We start from the raw sequence: 19,036 nt of genomic DNA, 5'->3' as shown, positions 1-19,036 counted from the left end.
GTTTCTTTTGTAAGCCTGGTGTAGAAGCTTCTCTCTCTTCTTGGCTCTGGTTAAGTGAAACCACAGACAATTAAATACTTTAAAGGCACTATCTTATCTGTTATTTGTTCTCCCTGAAAGTGAGGTTTAATCTGCTCGTGGTGCTGCTGATCATCAGCACATGAGAGGGTGAGAAGCTGGAAGGAAAGAAGCAGTGTGACCTCAGATAGAGCTAGTGCTCTCCCTTGATTCTCCTCCTATCTTTCCACTGCACTGTGTTCACTTCTCAATGTGCACTGAGACTTCAGAAAATATTAAGAGGATAAAGTACTTCTGGGGAGGGAGGAGGAAAAATACTAAATAAACAAGTTATAGCATCCTCCAGTAGCCCTTGCTATGTTTTTAAAGATTTATGCCAAATGCAGGCTTTATTGGAATTTGATCAGATAAAGCTCAGTTGTTTTGGAAATGTCTTTGTTCATCAGTTTTCTTGCCTGCTTTGAAGACTTCATCACATCTTTCTTTTATTAAGGTACTTCTGTATTTATGAATAAAGTCCCTGCACCCTTTAGAAGAAAGCTTGTATTTTATGAATAAGCATTCCAAAAAATAAATGGGCACCACCACAAAATGGGATGAGTGGAAACCCTTGCAGGGCAAAAAGTTGTCATTCAAAGAGCACTGTGGTATTGTTTTTAAGGTATTTTTATTACGTACAGACCATCAAACAATAACAAGTAATAATTACTTCCTATGAAAGTGGTGCCATGTTTTGTTAACACATCATAAAGCATCACAATAAATGCAGCCTAAGTGCTGTTTTTTATCATCATCATTATCTGAGGTTGCTGTGCGTGTGGGTACCCGAGAGGCTGCAGATGGTGGGGATGTATCATGGGACATATCAGCATGCAGGGTTGGAGCACCAGATTACAGCCCGGGGAGGGCATCGGATTACGATGAAGACTTTGAAGCAAGTAGGAGCAAACCTTTGGTCTTTCCATGTTTAGGGGGGCCTGGTCCATGCTGAGGGCTTCTGTGGATCTTGCTCTGGGTCCAGGAAGAAATGTCTGCCCTCCAGACACTGGTAACCCCCATTTCTTTAAGGGCCTCTCTCCCTGCTCGGAGGTATGAGGAGGAAGATACTGTGAAACATATTACACTGCTATGAGTCAGATTTAAATTTAAACCACAGTCAGTTGTTCAAATACTTTAAATTCAGACAGTGTTTTGTCTTGTTTTTCAGTTAGGGAATACATTTAGAGCAAGCTACTTTAAATTTGGGCCAAATCTCCACGGTGCAAATCTGAGGCAATTTACACTGACTGCAGCACAGCTACTCCAGGCTGATCTCCATATAATCAGGAGCAAAGGGGCCTTCCTCTCTTTTCTTGCCAAAAAGTGTCATCTCTAATGCCATGGAAGAAAATACCAGGAAACAGATTTGTGGCTGTGAGCTGGTGCAGGATGTCTGTATTACAGATAGCACCTGGGGGATTTGATTTTATTTGACTGCCATCACTGTGACCCACACCTAAAGTATCATATTTAGATGTCACAATTTATGTATTGCTGGCCTAAGACCAGACTCTTGCAATCTGAAAGTTTACAAGGGTAAATGGTGAATGTACAGTGCTCTTCCCAGTGCCAATCTTGATATAAAGTGTGGGCCTAATTATTTTCTACTTTACCAACCTCCTCCTCCTTCCCTGGCACCCTCAGCAACAGCTCAGGACCAGAGGAAGTTAATTTGCAGTATATTTCAATCAAATTCTGGCTTTTTCCTTTTTCCAGAATCTTTTTTTTGTTTGTTTTGTTTTTTTTGTTTTCTGTTCTAAATTTCTGTTCTGTTTATCCTCTACAAAAAAAGGTCAGTACGCTGGAGACCATATATAAAGTAGCTTTGGCAAATAATCTGTGAGTGTGGGTGAGGAGAAGACTTACTGCTGCGTCATATTCATTGCGATTTGAGAGCTTATCTCATATGCAGCCATCTCTTGCCAGGAACAGAGCAGTTATTGAAGATGACTTGAAGTATATAATATCCCCATTAGCTACTGGTAAAAGGCAGAGCGTACTCCCAGCTCAACACTGCCATGTGTAGAAAGGTTGAGTACTGAGCTGATAGATTTATTGCCATTTCCAGTGTGTGTACGTTATGGGATATGGAGAAATGCAGGACACAGGTCAGAAACCAGCCACTGGGTTTGGGTTCCCTGCTTTTTGGACTGCAGTCTGGTGGGGTAGCCAAGCTCGCATTACACTGGGACACGTGCAAGTTTTAACCAGGCGCCTAGCTGCTGGGCTGAGGAACATCAGCCTTGTGCTAGGGAGCCTGATGGAAGGGTAACATTGCTCTTTTTGGGGAGGTGTAGGAGACAATGTGAAGCTTTGTTGGAGAGAAATGTATGAAAAAGAATAGGTGATGGAAGAAAGTGGAGGAGGACAGGAGTGGTTTGGGTGGGAGCCTGTAGGTGGTGGGAAGAGAAAACCACAAGGAGGATTGTGACTTAGGGAGAGCAAACCAGGCAAGAAGAAAGGGAAGAAAGATGCTGCCTAAGAAGACAGCATCTTAGGAGGAGCAGTAAGTCCAAATACTCAGATACCAAAGAAATTTCCATGCCAAAATGTTGCAGTAAAATGCATGTGAACATGAGATCTTGCTGTCAGGAACAGGACTGCAACTGTAGCCCATCCAGATATAAAAGGGCTCGGGTTATGTGTGCAATATGTTCTTTTTATTTGCAAGTTTGCATGAAGAACGTGTCTGGCAAGTTCTGAGCAGATGGATCAGAGAGCTAGGGATTTTTTTAAAGCTTTGGCAAGTACTCTGTACCTTTGTATTTTGGCAGGAACTCCGCATCTCATATACTAGAATCTAAAGATTCTGCCCTAGGTTTGAGCTTGGTTTGGAGACCTTTGCTAGTAATTGAAAGACTTCCATTGATAAGGAGGGGGGTTGTAAAGCCCTTTTAACTTCATAGCACTGAAAGCAGAGTCTGAATTACTCTTTTGCAGCAGTAGTACAGGCAGAGCTTGAAAATTTGCCCTGAGAATTTTTTACAAAATACAGAGTCTTTTGCACTAGTGGTGTTACAAAGAAGCTACAAATGTGTTAGCCAGTAGATTTCCAATTATCTAGAGAGTTTGCAGCTTACAACTTTCCATGGATTTTGAGTAAAAAAACTTCAGAGGTTTGCAACAAATTTAAGTGTTTGCTAACCGTTGTGTCCAAGATAGGATCAAAGACTTTGAAATCAGCCAGGGAGTGAGAAAGGATTGAGAATTAGCACAGTAGTTTTTTAACTTCAAGCTTCAGAAAGTGCTGGATGAAGTCCCTGGGAGATGTCTGAGGAAACCTTTGAAATCTGGAACCAGGCAGCAAGTGAATCTTTCAGTATGGTGAATAGTACATAAGAATTTGGAAACCACAAGTGGCTGCACATGCAGACCTTGGGAATCTTGTTATTCCATGGCAGAAGGTTAGGCTGGAATCCCTTACAGGTTTCTTCTAGTTCAGAACAGGTTATCCTAAACAGAAGTTTTCAGCCATGATGTTGTGCATAGCTGAACTTCTATCTGCTCTGATGTTAATCAGCATCAGCACATCATTTACCATTGGATCTCATTGTTTGGGCTTATTTACTTTGAGCTTACAAGTAATGTCAGGTTATTTCCATTATTTTAAAAGGCCCTTGAAGTTCCAATGGAAACGATGGATAATGACTGATAAGTAAGAGAAAGGTTAGTGAGCCTGCCGAGGTGTCGTGATACGCAAGAAAATCACAGGAGTCTGGAAGAGAAGAGAAGAGAAGAGAAGAGAAGAGAAGAGAAGAGAAGAGAAGAGAAGAGAAGAGAAGAGAAGAGAAGAGAAGAGAAGAGAAGAGAAGAGAAGAGAAGAGAAGAGAAGAGAAGAGAAGAGAAGATGAGCTGAGTTATCAGGGAGCCAGCAGTATCTGTTGTGAGGAGATCAGACAGTCCAGAATGAACAGAGAAGAAAAAGAGATTAATAGCAGGTTTTTACAAGATAATGCCATATTTACTGCTATTCAGTGACTGCAGAACCCATGCTGGCTGACAGCAGTGACCATCCCAAGTTCCAGGGCAGTGCAGGAGACAGGATAGATGTTTGTAAGTTCATCAGCTCGTTGAAACAGTGAACAGCCAAAAATACTTCCTAACAGTTGGTGACCATAATTCTCAAACCCAACTATAAAATGCCCCAGTTGTTGCTAAAGCTTAGCCTTTGAAGTGTGCCTAGGATTTTCTTGGCTGCAGCAGATGTGTGTCATTGATGCATCAGCCTGTGTATCATCACTGCTGAACCCTATTCAGTTTTTTGTTTGTTTACTTGCTTTCTGGGGAGGTGATGAATTTATTAGCCAAAAGTATTCCACTTTAAATTATACTTAATTGTAATTTTCCTATTCTTCTGCATCTGGTTGTGGTAGCTATAGGAGACTAGAAGTAGTTATTGGACAGACCATCAAATCTGAAATAAACAAAGCAAGTTGCTATTCTGGAACTCCAGTTATTTGAAATAACCAGTGTGTCTTTCTGTCAACGTTATTCCTTTTATGTGTGTAATAAGTCAGGAAGATGGGCTGTTCTGGTATCTGCTCCCAGTGTTTATTGTCTAGAATATATACACTAATGTGTTAATTCACTTATCCCCTGCTTTAGCTGCCAATATATATGAGAAAGGGAGTAGGCAAAGGAAAATTTGAGCAAAATAGTTACGTTTCTATTTACAAAGTCTTGGGTTCTGGAGGTTTTCTGGTTTTGTTTTTGAATGAGTATAATTACACTGATGCCAAATGCCGCTGTTCTTCTTCTAGCAGCCTCTTATATGCCTCATTTTTTAGAGAAGCCATGTTTCTGCTAATTTTGCAAACAGTCTTTCTTATAATGAATGTTATCGTGTTCTCAGTGTATTTTAGTTTATGAAATAAAGGCTAAGGCAGTCGTCCTTATTTTTCTACTCAGAACTGTGGAATGGTTACTTGAGAGTATTAATAAGTGTGCATATAAATTAAGCTTCATCCTCCAGTATTTTAATGACAATTTCTGTTACCTGATACTTACATTTTTGAAAAATAAATCAGTTAATGCTATCTAGTTGGTCTGAAAAATAAGCATAGCAGGTGGCAGAAGTAATTTAGAGATCAGTAATTTATGGAAACTCACTTGTCATTCTTCTGAAATTAATTTGTCAGAAAACTAAAGCTTTTCATCGCTGAATGGTGATTTCGGATGTGCTTCCAAGATAGCACCATGATGAGAAGGAGATCAGACAAATCTCTGCCTGCAGAGCAGAGACTCTCCCTCTGAAGACTGAGCAGAATGCCTTGGCAGAACCAATGAAGAGCAGTTTTCAATGGGATTTATAAAATACCAGAAATCTGTCAGGCCTGATGAGAGTGGCATGTCACTGCTGTCATCACCAAGATCCCCAAGTGGGCTTCCTAAGCATGTAGCTGTAAAAGCAGGTGCAATTCTTTGTTTGCATGTCTGGCTGCTTCATGAGCCCTTTCCCGCAATTAACTGCGTTATTCATATATTTGTATGGGATTTTTGCCTTGGTCTGCTGGCAGTAGTTACATGTATTTGGTATCTAGAGATCCTTAATGGGTATTTGTAAGAGGATTTTTCCCCAGGTGTTTTTAAGAAGGGTCAGAATAGAGGAAAGGTTGATGAGAGGATGGCTGGCAGTACCCATAGAAAAAGATAGCTCAAAGGCAGGGCATAAATGTGTAAGATACCATGTCAAGATGAGATTAACAAATGACTTAGCTTCCTGTGAAAGGGAGCAATCCTGTATAAAAAGGGAGTTGATAAAAACCAAATTGTTCTTGGAATTTAGAGCATTGCTGCTGAATGCAAATGACCCTGCATACTGGGCTAGGAGTCTGCTGGATAACCTTTTGGTATCACTTCTCCCTATTCAGCTCATTCCTATGTAGTGTGAGCCTATGTGTATGTTCCCTGTGTAATCCAGTATTAGAAAGGGCAGCACTGCATTAACACTCTGTCCTAAGCGAGACCAAATAAACAGATACCTGAAAGAACAGGACCCATGTTTAGAAGCTGCAGAGATTTTGCACAACCTGAATTTTAAGTTTGTTGATTTTGACCTTTCACTCACTCATACATGAAAGCCTACATGCTTGTACTTGCACGCGTGCAGTTGTTATGCATTGTCAGCTTCTTGTGCATGCAGGTGTTTCAATGTCCTGTTTGTGAGTGCGGTGAGGTTGGTGTGTGGAAAGTCTGTCTCCTACTCATGCAAGTAACTGAATCTGTCATCTATATGTGCAGGTGATGATGCACAGTACTCCCCCTTCCACCCCAAAAGACCTAGTAATGCGTGTCATGACCCATAGACATACCAAACTCTGTATCTCTTTAAGAGGGAATGTCTGGACAAGGTGCCAGAAGGAAATGAGAAAGGATTAAAGGGGAAGTTTAACTCAATCTTCCTTCTCTCCTCTGGAGGTTTTGGGTTTTTTTCTCCTTCTGTTAAGATTTTTAGTGCACTGAAAACTCTTTTGCAGAAACTCTTTTACTTTTTAGGCCTGCCTTTAGCTCCTGCAGATACAAGTTGTGGATCAACATTTCTGATAACGATGTTTGATGTGGTTGAAATGGGCTAAGCATAAAGGTAAGGCAGTGTTTATAGCCAAGGCAATGTTTATAGGTAGAGATAATAGATCTTCTAAGACCAATCAGTGTAGCTGGAAGAAGTTAGACAAGCTTTCAATCACAAAAGCTGCAAAGCACAGAAAAGGCCTCTCTTTTTTGCAACTAAACTAGCTGATCCAGTAGGAAGAAAGTGTAGGAAATTCTGAGAGAGAAGTTTTTCAATGGGAATATAGGTTTTGGGGTATATTGGAAGAAAAAGGGGTATTGCTGATGGGGAAGGTAAGACTAGCAATGTGTACAAAGTACAAGGAAGCAAAACCCAAGGGGAAGAATGGCTGGGAAAACCTAAAATGCTTATCTCAAGTACTAATTTCTGAAATACTCATTTGAAGAATGTATTGTAGCAGTAAAAATGTCTGATGTGTTCCAATAAATAGGACATTTACATTACCAGTATGTAGAGTGCAATTGCTTCAGTGTGGACAGAAACACAGAATGAAGTGAAAAAGAGAAGTAGTGAGGAGTCCTTCATCAGGTTATTTTGTGTCAGGAAACAGACTCTGAGGATCCACCATGGGATTTTATCAATCCGTTAGCTTTCCAAACTTGCAAGAATATAACAGAAGAAGAAGGAAAAAAATGAAATTGTGAGACTAGAAGATAATTTTTGCTTACAAGCAATCAGGTTGTTGAGATCATGCATCACCCTAACATTATAAAGAATACTTAGTCGGCCCAGGAGAAGGAGATTGAACCAGACAAGTTACTTTCACCAAGTACAGCACTCATCACACTTTAAAGCCTTTTCCTTGAAAACCTCTAATGCATGTTTAACCCATTATGTCAACTGTGGAAAATATACCATAGTTAGTTTTCTACTTTTTAGCTCATTCTTTATAATTTCCTTTCTGAAAATGCAGCATAAACAACATGGAGAGAAGCCTTACTTCCAGGTATCATAGATACCGTAGGATGGTTGATATCTGGCTCTTCTGATCTCCCATGTCTGTCCTGTCCCACAGTGTCCTAGAGTTTTGAAACCTGCAAAATCTCTTGTCATTCAGTGTGGATGTTCTTTGTACCATTGGATACTGCAGTAGTGTTTTCTTGTACTTTCACAAATGCCTTTCATGCCAGGTACATGCTGCCAGCCCTTGACTTAGTCTCTTGATAGCAATGGTATTGGGATGAAGAAAATTTATTTTGGATACCAAGGCACAGCTGAGTCTTCGGAACATATCTAAGACCAATTATAGTTAACATCAGGAGGTTGTTTTTGGCACATTACTTACTTTTAGATCCTTACATCACTGCCAAAACTGAGGTATGCAGTTTCTGGAGTCTTTGGAAAGATATGACTGTGCAGAAAGGAAGAGAAATGAGCCAAGTTCTTGTGTCCCATTTGCCTCACACACCCCCCCGCCCCAACACATCTTTGCAGAATGACAGCTGTGTTACATCCTCAGAAACACTTGAGTTGACTTGATGCAGACCAAAGGGAAGACAGTTATATTTGTACTTCTCCGGGACTTTCCCAGCATTGATTACTGGTTCTCTCATCCCTCTGGCACTTCTGAGCAGTGGTAGTTCCCTTGCTGCTGCCAGACTCTCTGTAAACAGTTGTTCAAATCCTTTTTTAGAGGTTGCCTCATAAAAAGGAGTCCCAGTGTTCAGTGTTGTGAGTGCCCTCAGATTCTACTGGAGAACTCAGCATCGCCTACTAGGGGTACGAGGTCATTTTCCAGACCTGGACCAACATTTTTTTGCTGAATGTGCTGATCAGAAAGAAGGCAAAGAGCTTGTCAATCTGCTGTTCTTGTAAGACAAATGTTATTGTGGGATCTGCACTGTCTTTGAGAGATACTACACTCCTTGAAGTAAAGAGGTGGGCTCTACATGTTGGACACAATTTGGCCTTTTTGAGTCTGCTTTTTTGATTAATCATGAGAAGCCTAATTTTATCATGATGACATAATTTCACACCTCTTGAAATATTTTTCTTTACTCGTATTATGTTGTTTCACTGTTGTTTTATTCCAGCAGTGTTTGCTCGATGTCAGGTTGGCCTGGGCTGAGAAAATAGGAGGCAACAATCAGACATTGTCAGTTACTCATTTGGAGATGAACTTGGATGGATAAAGAGAGAAACAACCCAAAACAATATACAAAGTCACACAGCTGGCATGCCAAAAGTTACAAAGTGATCGTGTGGTATCTTGATTAGAGTTGACTTAGTGTTGCATGGCAACTACCAACATAGTAATAACTGGGAAACCAGAAACCTGTTAGTGCCGAAAGTCCAGTTGTTTTTGTCTTAGGGTAGATAGTAGCAGACTCTGCCTGTAATTGGGAAAGCACTTGCTAAGTTGTTTAGATAGGGGGAGGACTGTAGACACTTGAAATTCTACGTGTGCAGTGCTGTGTCTTGAAAGGGAGGGGCTGTGTTTTGCGTTTTTTTGGGGGAAGGTTTTTTTTCTTGCATGCTCAGTAGCAAACTTTGCTGAAACTTCTGACACAAATCCAAGTAGAGCTGGCATCAAAGTCTGGATGGAAGCACCAACACCCATTGCATAAATCCATGTGTGGCCATGATTGACACCAGGCTGTCTCTGCATGCCCACAGATTAACTCTATGGACAATAATTTTTTTCTGTTTAATGTATGACAAGTACCTGAAGTCAGAGGGAAGGCTGGAGGCATTAATAAGGCAATACCACACAGATTAGTTGTGGGTGAACAATACTGTATCTCCACTGTACAGACTACGTTATACAGGCTTTACTTTAGCATCTGATACTATGCTTTAACCAGTGTAAGTATTACCGCAAGAAGGTAAAATATCCTCTTCTGATGTTCCGTATACTATGATCTCTTGGATACTTTTGTTGCAGGACAAGTTTTCAGGGAAGTCTCTCTGTGTGATTTCTCTTAAGAAGGAATAAGTGATGGCATGTTTTGCTTGGGAGCATAAGCTGATTTCATTAAGGTGTTTTTATATCATCTTCCTCTGCTCACACACCCTTAGAAAATTCTAAAAATGTGCCTTAATGTACATCTGCTGCATAGAGGTTTGAGCTGTAACAGTTTCTTCTGCTATTTTATAATGTTGGTGGTCCATTTAAATAAAAACCAGGTAAACATTAACCTGTAGGCAATCATATTTGTTCTTTTTCGCAGGTGCTAAAATCTAAAGAATTATCCTCACCAGGACAGCGCTACATCGACAGCAAAGTAGTTAAAACAAGAGCTGAAGGAGAATGGTTGTCTTTTGATGTCACTGAGGCTGTGCATGAGTGGCTCCATCATAGAGGTGATAAGTGCTCTGTGCCTTCACTCCTGCCCCAGCTGCTTCTCCATTAACTTTGCAGTATTTCAGGGTCATTCCACGTGTAAAAACCAACTCCACTTACTCTTATGTTTTCCAGACAGGAACCTTGGATTTAAGATAAGCTTACATTGTCCGTGCTGCACCTTTGTGCCTTCCAATAATTATATCATCCCAAATAAAAGTGAGGAGCTTGAAGCAAGATTTGCAGGTAACACAAGAAAAAAAATACACAACTTTTTAAGATGTTGTGGTACTTACTAATTGAGGGGGGAAATGAAAAGCTGGTGCTGCATCTCAAAGACGTCATTCAGCTGATTGAAAACTTGCTCATCTGAAATTCTTGATTCTCAGCTGGTACGAAATGGTATTGAACACACAAGGGTAAAACTGTATCAGCTGAACTTCTCCAAAACCAGTTCGCATAAATAAGCTGCTTCATTCCATGCAGGCAGCTTCAATGTCCTTAAGTGTCTATATTACAGTTTGCAGGCTACACACTGGATATACATAAAATTTTGGAGGCAGGAAAGACTCTTGCACAGTATATGATCCGTTGTTCAATAGTCATGAGAAAACTTGCTGAACGGTTTTTACAAAAGCTCTTTCTCCGCTGTCCATCCTAGCACTGTAATGGTTCAGGCTTAGTAGAGGAGGCTACTGCTGGAAAGTCGACTAGGGTGGTGTTTAGCTCACATGTAAGTTTCTTACAGTAAGTAATATGCGTGAGCATGGTGCATTTTATGAGTGTTAAACAACGCTTATTGTGGCAAATTTCCGAAGTGTAAGTAAGGCAACAGTTGGCTGCATTGCTTACATAAACACCTTCCTTTACCCTCACTGTGTATAGAGGCTCCCAGTGTTTCTAAGTACCCACACACTGACAGCCAGCTCTTCATGCACACAAAACATCTCCAGCTACTCTTTTTTTTTTCTTTTTTTCTTTTCTCATCAGTAAAATTTTAAATTACTCTGAGCAATGGCATCGGTCACTTTGGCAGCAGCTGAACAATAGATGCCAGACTTGTATAAATGTCCTACAGTGGTTTATTGCCAGTACATTGTGGATTGAACAAACAGAAGTAATGTACCTGTCTATGTGCTCCTACTTCCAGCAACGGAAATCTGATTCTTAGGTGAAGTAAACAGAACTAAGTTAGTTAACATTGATAATCTATATATCTACATTGCCACATATAATTTATTGTAACATTGGTATATTAGTTACACAAAGTATTTTTTATGCTGAGAACTTAGTAAAAACTTGATTGGATTGAGTGGTCATTAAAAAATAAACAACAGTGTGTGGTTAGTGTTATGGATATATGTGCTGCTTATGGACAGCAGGCAAGGTGATACAGTGTAACTATATCAAGGTCATATAAGCTCCCTTGTGTTTTTAAGCCATTCAAGTTTCAGTTTCAAAAAGGGAAATGTTATTCAATTAACAGTGCTACAGTTACCATCCACCAGTACCTATAAAACCATGGTTATATTAGAACAAACCCAAATTCTGTTTATATAGTTCTCATTTATTAAAGCATATAATTAATTGGTTCATTTTTTTCTAAGATTTGGCTGTTTTCCTTGTTAAGTATTAATTTTTTCTAACCATTGTTTCACTGTGTTGGAATTTTTTCTTTAAGTAAATAGATGTATTGTTCACATGATTAAAGCAGTTGTGTGTGTTTAAAAAATAGTTGGTATGATATGCGGTCTCTGTAATTGCAAATGTTACCAAAAAAAAAAGTATATTTTTCTATTTAGATAATATTATCTGGTTCAGGAGGTTCATTTTCAAAAGGATCTTAGCAACAGGCTTAACATGAGCTGTTTAGATTCCTAGGAAAGGCTAATACCTCGAGTCTTTTGCCTGTGCTATTGCTGTGATAAGAAGCTAATAAGGCAGTTAGTGTTTCAAGAGAAAATACAAAATATGAGGTTATTGATCGCTATTTGAAGAAGAAATATTTTGGCTAATGTCCTTGCCATGCCCATACAAAAGAAGGGGCTAGAATAACTTACTTTCTGAGAAAAATGAGGAGATACAAATAAACTGGCAATGAGACACACAAAATTTACAAGCATTAGAAAGAAGTACATGTGTGAGAAAGAAAGCTAATGAGATGGGAGTAAGCAATGGGAAATGCAAGTGAATTATCCAAACCAGCTTTAGTGGTGTTACAAGGTTTAAAGAAGTACATGGCTGTTACAAGATGGGAATACTGCACAAAGTGAAGTAGCAAAAGCATCACTGCCTGGTGCCTGATTTGAAACAAAGCAGTGCAGATGCAGTGACAGAAGTAATCTTTTCTGTTCTGGTAAGCATACTGAAATGCCATTAAATGACTGTGCATGTAGGAGGGCTGATACAATCGATAACATGAGAACTGTTAATGTCTTAGGAATCTTGGGTTGAAATTTTCCCCCAGCCCCCCAGAGTACAGGCTCACCTGACACCGTTATTGCCCAGTTTCTGAAATAATTTTTTTTTAAAGAGATGGTTTATTTAATTAGTGAAGAAAAAGCAACACAGTGTTTATCACCAAAATGTATTTTTTGAAGGTATTGATGACTACCCATATTCCAGTGGTGATCTGACAGCTTCAAAGTCCATTAGGAAAACAAACGGGAAGACCCCACATCTTCTGCTAATGTTATTACCCTCCTACAGACTTGAGTCACAACAGCCCAGTCGGCGGAAGAAGCGTGCTCTAGATGCTGCCTATTGTTTTAGGTAACTATACATCCATATTCAGTATACTTTCATGGTGGTAGCAGCCTGTGAGGTGTAATGCAGTTGGTTATCATATTTCTTTACAGTTGACATTTATACAGAGTGTGAACCTTCATTCACAGACCCACAGGGTCTCTGTGCAGCAGGTATCTGCCCAGCAGTCTGCAGTCCTGCAGGGGACAGTGGCAGATGAGGAAAGCTGTGGCCTTAGTAGAGACCAAGTTCCATCTGGGATGATTCCCAGACTCATTAGCCCCATAATTACAGCCAAATTGTCATCTCCACTGTGTTCACCTACTCAGAATGGACCTGAAGAAAAATACTAGTCCTCCAGGGAAACCATTAACTGTGCCTGTAAAAGCAAGTCCTGCCATGTCTAAGCATCTAATTTCAGTTACAGTATAACCTACTATTGATGTGACTTGGTTGTAAATTTTTGGGACTTTGACTTACCTGCCTCATTTAGGGAGCAAGCAACTGGTTTATTTTTATTCTCAGTGTTATCATTGTTATGACTGATGTGTTTGCCTGTCTTTTATTTCCCAGGAACGTGCAGGATAATTGCTGTCTTCGTCCACTTTATATTGACTTCAAGAGGGATCTTGGCTGGAAATGGATTCATGAGCCTAAAGGATATCATGCTAATTTCTGTGCAGGAGCCTGCCCATATTTATGGAGCTCAGACACTCAGCACAGCAGAGTAAGTTATGGCACTGCTAATTTTCAGCTTGTATTTTATAACAGTGGGGTGAAATGTGTTTCTAGGGCTGGCATCAGCACCAATGCCCAAAGTTGATATTTATTATGTCAGTAACTAAGTCCCTATAAAGGGACTCGCACATGGCCTCAAGCTAGTGTTGAAGCACTAGGAATGTATCGGCACAAAGATACTTTTGTTGTTGTTGTTTTTTAAGATGTTCATCAATATTACGTGGATGGATGGATCGAATGCTCCTCATGAGTGTGAGCGTGGTGCAGCTTTGGGTGGCTGCACATTGGGACATTTCATTATAGAGCATGAGTGGAAGATGGCACAATGAGTTCAGTTAACAAAGGCACTATCAGAATGACAGCAGGGCTGAGTCATCCCATCTGATTATCACCTACTTTTATGACCTGCCATTTTTCATTGTTACTGATATGCTACCATGCTGAGTTTAATGAAAATACACTGATGGATGTGCTTCTTTTACTTCAAAAGATGCATTCGTTCTTGTACTCTGAAAATGTATATGCAAAGTAGGAACCTTGTGCCTGGGATGCCAAAGAACTGATAGTCATCTTAAGATGGAACTTCTTTTTTCAGAGATTAAATGTGGTATTTCAGCCAAATGCATTAGGATGAGGGGTGTTCTGCTGTGAAGTGCTTATTTCTCTCAATTGTCAATAAGGGTGTCTAGACAGTAAATGCAAGAGGCAGACATGTCATAAAGTAAGAATTTCACCCTCAGGTCTATACTAAGAATGATGTCTTCACTTTTTCAATCCTCCCTTAAATTACCAGATCAATGTCAGCCAGTAGGGAGAACTCTTGATGTCCAAGGGGCAGCTTGCTTTGCCTTTGGTTGGTAAAGCCATGATAACGTGTTCTTCCTCAGCTTACACACCCAGGGGTAGATGTCCTTCGTAATTGTCACTGGCCGGGGCATTATACTATTAGCAATGTCAGCAGGCAAAGGTATAAATAAGGTAACCATGCTGGTGTAGTCTAGCAGTGTACACAGTTTGGAGCAGCACTTATTTTTAAAGGAAAGAGGAAGAATAACTGTCATGGTCACAAATACGTGGTTTGGATAGTTGCCTAAAGAGTCAGAAGTTGCTTAATAAAGTAGTTAGTGTTGCTGTCTTGAACAGATCTCCTGTCTCTCTAACCTGCAAATGTTGTGTTGAAGTTCTAGGAAAAGGTCACTTGGTGTTTGGCTAGCACATTCATGGCATCCTCAGAAATACTTGTGCATCATCAGTGGGTAACCCTGCATACTCCCCGTGCAGAGAACCATGCATATGAATCCAACGTGACATAAAGCACCAGCACTGCTAACTTCACCTCACCTGATTGTCAACAGGAGTAGCTGCAGCTTTAGTCCTTGTGCTTACAGGACAGCATGAATAGCCTTAATCGAAAAGCAGAAGAGTGCTTATGCACTGAAGGGCTTTCTTCTTTCTTTGATGCCAAAATCATGTAATAACAAATGGCAAAGACACAGAAAAAAACCTTTACATTTCTTTTTTCCATATCAATTCAGTGTGCGTGTCAGTTCTCAAAGGGCTACACTTTCAAGGCAGGCTCCAGACATGTACCTCTTCTGAGGTTTAAGACTGTATGGATAAAGCCTTAGGAAACTCCGGCAGATTGTGACACCAGATTGAACCGGAGAAGCATAAAAAAAGTTACAATCCAGGAATCTTTAAACTGCTTTCTGTGAGCTTTCTCTCAGGCACTGTGGGAGGAAGCAATGCAGAAAGGAATTTGCTCTGCAGTGGCAGGAAGGCAGACTTATCCTCTCTTTTTTCCTTTCTCCTTCTAGGTACTCAGCTTGTATAACACCATAAATCCAGAAGCTTCTGCCTCTCCATGCTGTGTGTCCCAGGATTTGGAACCCCTCACCATCCTCTACTACATTGGCAAAACACCCAAAATCGAACAGCTATCCAACATGATCGTAAAGTCTTGCAAATGCAGCTAAAGAATACCCCTGAAACAGCATGACGTGTGTGTATTAAAAAAATAACCAAGGAAAAAAAGAAAGAGAGAGTGAGAAAGAAGGAAAGAAAACCGAAAATCCAGGTTCATCAGTGTTAAAAGAAAAATAAAAAAGAAGAAGAAGAAAAAAGCGGTACTAGACTGAACTGTTTGAAAGTTTGTTTTGTTTGTTTTTAAACTGGCATCTGAAGCAAAACATTGAAGGCCTTTATCCTACTTTTCACCTAAACATAGTGTGAGATAGACAAAGAACAAAGTTAAAGAAAAAAACAACCTTTTAAAAATAAACACTGGAAAAAATTTGTTAGCATTACTATGTGAAAGGAAAAAAACAGGAAAATCCCATGAAGTGGAGTTGCTGTATCTGTCCCGTGCCTTACTTGATCTCTCTGTATTGTTACGCAATAGGCATCCTACCCATTCCTCTTAGTTGTAGAGTTAACAGTGCATTATTTATTTGTGTGTAAAAACTATCAAATGAACATTTCTGTATCACCATTGGAAAAAAGAAAACCAGCCAATGTGGACAAAGTGGAGACCAAATAAACTGCCAGAAATACATGCAAAGCCTAGAGGAACACAAACTCAAAAGAATCGGAGACATAATGGTTAGTTTAGTTCGATTAAAATAGAAATCAGTTATTACATTATTGAGAAACTCTGCCTTTAAATTACCTTATTTTTCATGCCAGCTGCCTGAAGAGGCTTCCTGTAAGGTCTCAAACCCTTGTTTTAAATACTGAATAATTTACTAATAAAGGACACTCTGTTTCAGTCTCAAAGACAAGTCTTTAAGTTTGTGGGGTTTTTTACTGTAAAATGTCAGTTTAGTAAACCAGTGAAATATTTAACATGTACTGGTCTAATCTTCAGACCTTAATATGTTGCTGTATAGCTATGCTATGGGATTTTTTTGTTCTTTTGGTATATGTAACCATACCTAGAGTATTACAATAGGTGGGTAGTAAAAGCCAGCTTAATTGGAAACATATCTGTAGATCTCTATTTGTAAACAATTAAAAAATTAAGTACTTTATGTGTAATGTGTAAATTTTCACCATATTTTTGTACTCTGTAATACTGTCAGCTCTCATGAGTTTGAAATTGAATTTGGGGCTCTTTTTTGATCACTCGGAATCATGTGTTTCCCTCTAGCTGGCCAGTATGAGTAGAGTCCCTGTATTTTGACTTGCACTACAAATACATGTTTTATAATAATTGCTATACATGTGCTTTGTATATTGTTCATCATTATGACATAAGCTACCTGACTCCATTTGTTTTTCTGTTTTATAAAAAAGATGGGTTAAAATTATCTCTACCCCCCTCCTTCCTCCCCTCCTCAGTTGTCCCCGTTTGTGACACATGAATCGTGTTGCGGTTTGGGTTCCTAGACCTTTTTATTTCCTTTATATAGACATTCAAACAGATGGGCAGGGAGCGAGGTGTTGCAAGAAGAGATGGCCCAGCCTGGCCAAGGTGGGGCAAACCCTTGCAAAGAATGACATTTACCACTGTGCAGAAGGCAGGTAGGAAGTGTCTGCTGCAGCGATGCGCTGATCAGGGCATGAGCAGGATTGGTTTGCGGTCAGGGGCCATGTCTTGGCCTCTCAGGCAGTGGGGACTTGCCCTTGCAGTCAGTCTGTGGCACCAGTCCTTCTCCTGCTGCAGGTAACAGAGGTTTGACTTGAACCTCTGCAGCAGCACAGCAGGCCCCTGTAGGCTGTTGGTGTGCATGTTCAGATTAGCAGGATCAGATCCTTGATTTTTGTGAGTTTGTAATTTTTATTTTTCCGATTTGGTTCACGTTAAAGCTTCTAAAAGAAGGAGAAGAAAAAAGGGACGTGAGTTCCTAGGATTTTGTTGTAACATGTTTAAATACTGTAGAGGGAGTAAAAAAAAAACAAAAAACCCACATCATACTCTTCACTTTAAAAAAAGCCCCAGCCTAAGTTAGCTAAAAAATCATGAAGAAGGCGCATTCAGTTCTTTTCACATGATGAATGGTTTTGCACAGCAAAACTGGAAAACTTTCTTAGAAATACACTATTTGGATGCGAAAGACAATTTCTGTCATTGACCCGAGTGGTGTCAGGAGGACGCTCTGGAGCTTGATGTTGTCAGCTCCAGTTTTAAGAAGTGCAAATTCCTTGGCTTCAGCAGAACACTGATGCAAAACTGAAGTACCCCAGTGGCTTGCACACGCAGCTCCTCAGGACTTCAGTAGAGCTTGTGCTTATTGCCTAGATGGAAACGTAGCCCCACAGATGATCTAATCCCACCCATTGACTCAGCGCAGAGAAGGAGGTATTTTAGACTTCTGATTTATTTAGTGAGTTAAGATGAACAAGTGAAAAATCTGTCCTGCTATCACTAGCTTGAGCCAGACTTACTCCAGTGAGAAGATGCACTGAACTCAGTGAAACTCCTCAGGGTAGTAAATACTCTGGATTTTGTTGTATACAGCAGCAAAATTAGTTTTATCAGGTTCAGTATGAGACCTGTATTTTTGTTGGACAGGAAAAGAGGCAAGGTTGAACACATTTTTTAAAACTTAAAAACATTTTTGCAATTCTCTGCTATGGGAATGCAGCTGAAAACCATTTTTGAAGCTTTCAAGAAATGGAATAGGAGATAACATAGTTGTCCAACTATACTTGCTATGCGCTGGACGCAGCTGATAATTTCGGTTTGGGTTTGGAATTTTTCTCTAAATTTAAGTATTGATCCTTATTTCTGTGACTCATTACCCCAAGACCAAATACTTTTTTTCCTTTAACATTTTTTTTTTCCTCAAAATGCACTGATAGTATTTGAAATACTCTATTATAAAGCTCCTAAAAATCTTTTTGTTTGTTTGTTTGTTTGTTTATTAGGCATGTATTTCCCTTTAATTACCAAGGATGTTAGGCCTGATCTTACAATGTGCAGAACTTATGGGTGAAATTCCCCTCTACAAAGTGGGATAATGTGAGTCCTAAGCACTGCTCAGGTCTGATTTAAATTCCCCTCAAATGATCTTTAGATTGGTCTGCAACAGCTCAAGGACTTTGTGCCAGAGGTAATTTATCATGCCGAGGTAATTGCCACTGAGCAAAGTCCCTGCAAGCTGATGGATGATGTTCAGCACCTTGAAAGATCAGAGCCAAGGGATTATTTGGGGCTGAGGAGAAATCTAAGCACTTAGCTGGGTGGGGTAGGACAGCATTTTTTAATGTTTTTAGCATCAATACAATTGTATGGTTGGCATGGTTTAAAGGAGGAAAAAAAAAAAAGAACTTAAAGGACAGCTGTGTTGTACTTTGGTGATCGATTACTCTGTATTTTAACACATTGTATGTCTGTTTTTGTGGTGCTCTAGTGGTAAATAAATTATTTCAATTATATGCTGGTGTTGTTTTTGTATGGCAGTGTTCTTCTGGTGCAGGAGATGTGTCAGCTCTGGCTCAGCTTAATCCCTGCAAAGCCTGATTAGGTGTGTGATTTTAGTGTGTGTGACCTTGATGTAGCCTGGCACAGGCTGAGGCAAAGAAAAAACATCCAGGGTGAGTGTGGTTTGTGTCTGCTCTGAGAATTGCTTTCCCCTCAGACAAGAAGTGGCTTCTGGTTGACTGCTGAGCAGCAGCACTGAGCTATGTGTGCACAGGAC

The 19,036-nt window shown here is 39.9% G+C and overlaps 1 protein-coding gene across 1 annotated transcript in view; it reads left to right on the top strand.

The window, feature by feature from the left end:
* Positions 1-18,771, top strand: part of TGFB2 (transforming growth factor beta 2) — a 63,049-nt gene extending 44,278 nt beyond the window's left edge. The window contains exons 3-7 of the mRNA XM_051615165.1: positions 9,799-9,931; positions 10,047-10,157; positions 12,512-12,683; positions 13,230-13,383; positions 15,212-18,771. Of these exons, the coding sequence (XP_051471125.1) occupies positions 9,799-9,931; positions 10,047-10,157; positions 12,512-12,683; positions 13,230-13,383; positions 15,212-15,370 (729 nt within the window). The 3' untranslated portion in view covers positions 15,371-18,771. The remainder of the gene's footprint in view (positions 1-9,798; positions 9,932-10,046; positions 10,158-12,511; positions 12,684-13,229; positions 13,384-15,211) is intronic.
* The last annotated feature ends 265 nt before the right edge of the window (positions 18,772-19,036 follow it).

The sequence above is a fragment of the Apus apus genome, chromosome 3 (genome assembly GCF_020740795.1).
Source record: "Apus apus isolate bApuApu2 chromosome 3, bApuApu2.pri.cur, whole genome shotgun sequence".
NCBI lineage: Eukaryota > Metazoa > Chordata > Aves > Apodiformes > Apodidae > Apus > Apus apus.
This window is presented reverse-complemented; position numbering and strand designations above follow the sequence as displayed.